Raw genomic sequence first — 7,424 nt, forward strand, 5'->3', positions numbered from 1 at the left:
GTGGGACTGCGCCAAGGACAACCAACCCGAGTTCGCTATCCTTGACCAGTCCAATGTCGGCAAGTACCTCGCCCATCAATGCCCTCACCCGCCGCAAGAAGGCCGTGCTCACCTCTAAGAAGCCTGTGTGGCACCAGACCACTACCAACGCCAAAAAAATATTATGCCGCCTCCTCACCTTCTTTATCTCCTCCCAATCCACTTCATCGGCATCGCACCCACTGCTCCCCGCAGTCGCACCGTTGCACCCACCGTGTTGGTGCTCCCCGTAGCTCTGGCATCATAGTTTACACCTCCTCTACTCGTCCCCGTTGTTGGTTCGCCTCCTCTTTCCATGGCCGCTGATGGCTTGGCCGCCGACCATGTCCCCATGACCGTGTCCACCTGCAAAATCAACCATCCAAGGTCGTAACTAGCGTTGTCGGCCGAGCATCTATGAGGCCATCCCTTCCGCTGTTGGGCATCGATTCTCACCACCAAGGTTGGCCCCGTCACCACTGAGTGTTGATTTGCGGAACCTTTTTTGTAGTTGTTAGCTTATAGGTGCTTCCATGATGGAAAGTCAATGTGCTTTCAAATTTGTTTTCTATTTATTTTTGGTACCTTTCTATTGTACATTGCTTTGGGGAAAAGTAAAGTCAATTTATGGCTCTTTGATTTCTGTGTTAAGTAAATTTTAAAAATATATAACTATTTTGACATATATTATAGAAAACTATAACTTCTGTTGTCTATTTCAAAAATCGACAACTAGTTTGACACATGTTGCAAAAAAACTACAATTTTCTCACTGTAAGCTCACCCACGATTAATCCTCCTATTACATGTTATAGAGGATAACAGGTGAGCTCACGATGAAAAAGTTGTAGTTTTTAGCAATATGTGTCAAAATAGTTATATGTTTTTTAAATAAGCACTAGAAGTTGTAGTTTTTTTCTGATAGGTATCAAAATAGTTATAGATTTTTGAAATTTACTCTCTATATTTTCTCTGTCCCATTCCATACTGCTGAACACCTGCTGCAAGATTTGCTTTATGGAAGAAACTCTTTGATAGGCATGCAAGATGACAATTTGATATATTTTGGCTAATTAACTCTCATGTGTCCCTCTTCCTGTGTCCATAGCCAATGTGCGGGTAATTCTACTTGGATCTAGCTGGCATGTGAGCTGGGCCTGCTCAATTAGTCCTTGCGATAAGCGATAAGTAGGCAAGTAGCAGTATTATTTACTCTCAAGTTCGGAAGTAGCATCAATGCAAGATAACGCATATGTTGCAAAACGGTATGAATCTGTAGCAACAAGCACAAACAGCAATTCGACTTGTTTTCCCGAAACTGGTGCAGCGCAGCGCAGCGCAGCGCAGCGCGCCGTCCGACCTAGTCTAAGGATGCAAGCAGAGGACAAAGTTCAGTTTGAGAACATATTTGCAAAATACCTTTTGAACCTTAAGCTCAGACTCTATTTGGAAGGTTCATCGAAGGCTTCAACCATCGCCACAAATATTCTTATTACATTTCACGCTGTGTTTCAGGCTCAAGTTTCAGGTACAAATTTTAGCGTCAACCCTGGTCGAACAAGAAACAAAAGGAATAATACACACAGCAAGTATTTGAACTGCATAAAATGTGTAGTTCAAGTTGCGACCCGACCTTACAAAAAAACTAACTAAAATATGGTAAAACATGCAGAACATATGTGAGTAACTACTATTTACAAAACTTAAGTCCATTTTGGTTCCATGTCTTCCACTCGAGCTTTGGAAAGTAAACGTTCCATTGGATTATTGGAAGGATAAAAGGAAGCACTGTGTATTATTACAACGATCAACTAGAATTTCTTAAAACATGGCGAGTAGCTCCCCACTTCCGTATATGCACAATTCCACCCCAAGGACAGTGTCCTGATCTATTTGACGTGGAAATTTGGGAAACCACGACCTTCCTCCCCTACTCTCCTGTTGCACTATGGGCAAATGCAGGGAGATAACATACATACATACATACACATGCCATACGCATATACATAAACTTGATGAACCTCCTGTTTGGCCATGAAGGCCTGTGAGCAGCAGTGCCGCTGCAGCACGGACAAGATTGCAGAGGTGCAGATAATTCTCATTGTTGTTTCCTTGGCTATATTGTGCGGCTGCTATCAAAGGTTCATGATATCCTTTACAAGTTATCATCAAATATTGTCGTGAGCACAAGCCCACGGACAAATTCGCTCCTTTGAGCCCTCTCCTTCTGATCCTTCTCGGACAGAGATGGTTTAGCTCTGTAGATTCACCATGATAATTTAATCAAGATTAGACATCAAAGAATGAGATATAGTAAATATTTTTCCAACGACATTTTCAATTTTGTTCAGCTCACAAGTTCCCCGTTTAGAACGAGCATCCAGAAGCTGAGGAATAATGCACAGCCAGAAAAGTAACATCTGAGATTTGTTTATTTAGGAGGTCTCCCGAGAAAACATATGGACAAAATAGGCATGCATATTGTGCATGTACTTCAAAAGAACCGTTTACAACTGCAAGAGATCCATTAATTTGTATAAATGAAAAGTTAAGGAGTTTTCAATGTATCTGTGATAATTTGCTATAAGCATACATTGGTTAGCATTTACTAAATCAGAGCGGATTGGAATTCATGTAGGAAAAAAAAGATCGGGAAAGAAACTTTCAGTAATGCAATCATACTGCAAAAAAAGTAATTATGGGTCCGCTCTGTCTCCCCTTCCTATTATGGCCATCAACATTTCCAAGGGACCAGACACTAGTATACTCCAAAACTTGTGAAAGACATGCCCAGAAAGCAGAATCAGACATCATTTCAGCATGACAATCACAATGGTAGCTAGTGGGTAAAAACATAAAGACCACAATGTCAATCATCAATGCCCTATGACAAATTCGAAGTATGATTTCTTTATCCTATAATGTGAAAAGCAACATATGTCAAAAAGACGTAAGAATCATGACAATCAACACAAAGCACATCTTAGCATCATAAAGAGGATATAGTGAACCATTAGAAAAGTTAACAATATAGTCACGATGGATAATCAACTAACATATTAAACAAAAATGAGTAGAACTAACTAGTATCAAAATTTTGTGATTTATTTATGCTTGGACAACGTGATTATGTATCAGTTTCAGTGGAACACCACAATTAGAAGCTAATTATGTTATGCACAAACACAAAAAATATAATAAAAAATAATATAATGTGGGAAATTATCATCCACTGACCAGATACAATGGTATCTTGGCAAAGAGGGAGCTGAATGAGGCGGCAGAAATAACAAGCTTGAGGTGACATACCTCTCTACAGTCTTTTCATCTGGGAATTTATTTAGCAAAAAGTTATTGTCAGATGAGTCGGAATGTAAATCTTTGGATGGTTCAGCCACAGGCAAACTACAAATTAAAGATGACAAAAATGGATCGTGTGCTGCAGCAGGAGGGTTAGATACATAGGATGATCCACCAAGAAATGACTGCAAACTGCCATCTCTCCAGTCCTTTCTCAACAAAGATAACAAAGAATGGGACCCTGAAGATATTTTTCGGACTCTGCACCGGCGTTGCATGTATTATTCATTAAGGAAAGCAATGTGTAAACTGTGATCCAGCCCATGTATCATCAACTGTAGCATAATGCGAAAATGCAAAATCACATGTGATTATTGACAGCAGTATAGTAAAAAAAGGATATCTTGAAGTAACTTGCATGCTGCATTGTCAAGTGTCCTATCAGGTCCATCCCAACCCTTGTAGCACAGATGGGGCATACCTGATAGAGCATTTCAACTAACTCCGTGAGTGTTTTTTGTTTAAATATCATTATATAGTTTGCCCACAGTTGTAAAGGCATGGTCAAATAGATAAGACTGCTTCTATCAAGCCCTATGAATAAGAAAAGAAGCAATAAAACTGGTATACATCCCTAAACAGTAAACATTGCTCCTCCTAAGGAAAGTGGAAAAAAACTTCTGTTTCAGATAGCTCTTTCCAAGTTTCTAGCAATCCAGATAGTTTACTGACATAATAAGAATGTCTATAATCCCAGGTGAGAACTCACAACTTAGGATTGATTTCTTTCCATGGGAACTTCCAAAGTAAAAGAAGTCTAATAGAGTTTGAGCAACAGGAATCGCTACGTTAATTGTATATATACAACTCTTTGTGAACACGCTTGCATTGCTTGATTTTCAATCTGCTGATTCAAGGGACAATTCCTCCTGTGCAACTGAAAATTCACCAATTCCCACATGTCATTGACACATCAAGGGAATTGTTGAATTTCTCAGTGGCAAATGAGGAATTTACTCCTGATTGAATCTTCTGAATAGAAGAAAATGCCATAGGTGCAGCAGAAATGGAAGAGGAAAACATGAAAACACACCAATTCTTCTCCAGTCTCAAAAACCAAGGCCAGACAATTGGCATGGCATCCAAAACAAAATTCTGGGTTTATCAACATACTAACATATCCTACCACTTAGGGAAGCAGCTGCTCTCATCTAAAAATTCCAGTATGAATAACAGAATACCTACTCCATTGGTTGATTAACGAACAACTAGGAATGAACAGACCATTAAACAAGAAAGGTATGTGACTATGAGGAAAAGGATTCTACAGAAAAGTTCCAGCACCAGCATACAATACCACCTAAACCAGCCGACAAAAGTTCAACAAATCCATCAGATAAAATCCCAGAATCGAAGCCCCACCTCCCCAAACAACATAATCATTCAGACTCAACTTTTGTCCAACCCAACACAAATACACCTACTTAAACCCCATATGCCAACCCCATTCCACAATTCCACTCAATAAATCCCTCAAAAGCTGACACCTTTGTTGTTCCGATCTATTGCGATCCCTCCAGAAACGTCACCAGGCCAAAAAAAAAAAGGAATTGTTTTTTCTGTATTTTCAGTGAGAACCACCTCAGAAACAAAAGAAGAATCTCCAAGCAGAACATCCAAAGGTCTCATCTTTCCAGCAGTTCAGCAGGCAACAAACATATTCCACACCAGATATGACAAACCAAAGTGTGTTTCCATCCACTTTAACCTGCTAGTTACCATCATAATTGTGTGTCCTCGTCATCTCTGCGCAACACGCCCTAATACCCAAAAAACTAACCACACGAATGTCTGGAAATGCATTTTTTTCTCGAGCAATCGAAGTATGCAACAAGAAGCATCATCGGATGAGAATTCGGAGGGGAACGAATGAAAGCAACGCACCCCGCTCTTGGCCTCGACGGCGTGCTCATCGTCGATGTGGCAGCAGAGCGCGACGAAGTCGAAGTCCTCGCCGCAGAAGGGGCAGTTGTAGGTCTCAGCGCCGCCGCGAGGCTCCAACTCCCCGCCCGCGTCCGCGTCGTCCAACCCCATGTACAGATCTGCGCGACCACCACCACCACCAACAACATCAACCCCGCATCAATTCGAAAGCCGACCAACGCGAATCGAAAAGGGAAAGAAGGTAGGCCGGACGTACCGTAGCGCGACTGCAGGCGCCTGGCAGCGGCGGAGGACGAGCGGCCCCACGCGTCGTCGGCGTCCATGGCGGGATCGAAACCCTAGGCTGGCTTCCCTCTCTATCTCCTTCTCCCCATGCTCGTGATTTTTTTCCTTTTTCCTGGCCTCTTTTTCTTCACTGCTGCTGTGTCTCTCGTTCTCTACGGCCGTGTGCGTGCGTTGTTCGCTTGAGCGGTGCCAGTGATAAGCGGATGATAGGAGGGTTCCGAATTTTTTTTAATAATATAATTCTGTTAAAAATTGTAAAAATAATAGCTAAATTTATAAAATTATTAAAAAAAAGATACCTGACTTGTCAGTACTTCATGTGCAAACATTCTAGTTGTAGTGGGTCTAGGGTCTTACGGCACGTATGTGGGGCCGAAAAGCCTCGAATGCCAACAGGTCCTGAGGTGAATACTGATATAGCTATTAGGCTAGACGTAAGTCGACTGGTCTGTCGGCATTCTAAGTGCTGAAGGCATGTCGGTAAACAGCGTGCTAACATATGACATTTCAATATTTTTTTATTTTTTAAGTAGTATTATTTTTTTAATTTGGAAAGAATTATGTATTTAATGAGGCATAACTAGAGCAAAATCAGTGTACATCTATATGGCTGGGTTAGGTATATATGGGCAGTAAAAAATATTGCTTGTAATATTGAAATGTTAAAGTACGCGAAACACCATAGGTCATACACGGACTCTAACAACGATAGTGGTATGTTCTGCTCCTCATAGGCATTACCGATGATAAAACTAACATGCCTTACGGAATATAAAGAAGTCACATACAAAAAATAACGACGATATTGATATGTGCGGTACAATTCTGAAAGTAACCTAGATATATACCGATTCTAAACCTAACATGCTTTAATGAATTGAAACTAGCCGATTACTACTGACACTATTGAGTATAACATAAATACTTTCTCTTCCTCGCCGCCTCAGGTCCAGCTTCACGAGCCTGACATGTCCTGTCGCGCTTCCGCTCCCTATCTACCTCATGCACCTCTGCCTTGATGCAGTTCTATTTCTCCCTCCTCTTCTGCTCTTTCTCCTATAAGCGTTTGTAGGTCGCATCTCTCCTTTAGTCGGCTTCCATTTCATGAAATCGTCTCTATGCTGCTCGATGTTGGGTATACATGAAAAAGACATCTACTTCACTCAACCTACAGTATCATAATGTAAGGACCCCAAACCCCCATTAAAATGTAAGGACCCCAAACCCTCATTAAAATGTAAAGACCCCAAATCCAGTTTTCATGTGCCTCCAGTATCAATCCCTAGATTAAGTAACTGATACGCACAGTATAACAGGTATAGTATCACAGTCAAACTTTATACATAATTATTAAGATTACAAAGTACAAATGGTTACAACCCAAGCTATATATTACAAACCTGGCCGAGAGGCCAACAAAACATAATGGAAAGCAAAAGCCCAAGCCACAAACAGTTTAGGGTGCAGACGCGACTTCTAAGACTATTCTTCATCGTTGCCTTCATCTCCTATGAAGTCAGTATCGACTTCCTCATCTAAATGACAGCAACAATGAGTATGGAAGGTACTCAACAAGCTATATACTACTTCAAGGTGTTTGATAGATGCATAAATGGGTAATTCAAGAATAAGACTTTACGGTTTAGTTTTAAACGTAAAGTAGTTTATGCAGGTATCCAACTGCATAATCTATTATTGACTTTAAAATAGTTCAAATAGTTCAAAACCAGGTAACAAGCTATATCTGGAGGTTTCTCGATTCTAGAAGGGGCTACACCTCACTCCGTAGTCCCTATCATTTCATCTAGTGCACCTCTAGTACCACATAACTTTTGGCAGATTGATCCAGGAACCTCATCATACGGACATTTAGTCCA

The 7,424-nt window shown here is 40.8% G+C and overlaps 1 protein-coding gene across 2 annotated transcripts; it reads right to left on the bottom strand.

Moving 5' to 3' along the window:
• Positions 1-1,757: 1,757 nt before the first annotated feature.
• On the bottom strand, positions 1,758-5,742 carry LOC133928747 (protein DEHYDRATION-INDUCED 19 homolog 2-like). Of its 2 annotated transcripts, none has more exons than XM_062375209.1 (5): positions 5,519-5,742; positions 5,263-5,420; positions 3,720-3,799; positions 3,328-3,594; positions 1,758-2,276 (listed from the first exon to the last, which is right to left on the bottom strand). In XM_062375209.1, exons 1-5 carry the CDS (start codon positions 5,583-5,585, stop codon positions 2,174-2,176), a joined length of 675 nt encoding a protein of 224 aa, XP_062231193.1. In that variant the 5' UTR covers positions 5,586-5,742; the 3' UTR covers positions 1,758-2,173. The 2 variants fall into 2 exon arrangements, with proteins under 2 accessions (XP_062231193.1, XP_062231194.1); XM_062375210.1 differs by having other exon boundaries at positions 3,256-3,594.
• Between the last annotated feature and the right edge of the window lie 1,682 nt (positions 5,743-7,424).

This window comes from Phragmites australis, chromosome 9, assembly GCF_958298935.1.
Source record: "Phragmites australis chromosome 9, lpPhrAust1.1, whole genome shotgun sequence".
Classification (NCBI taxonomy): Eukaryota; Viridiplantae; Streptophyta; class Magnoliopsida; order Poales; family Poaceae; genus Phragmites; species Phragmites australis.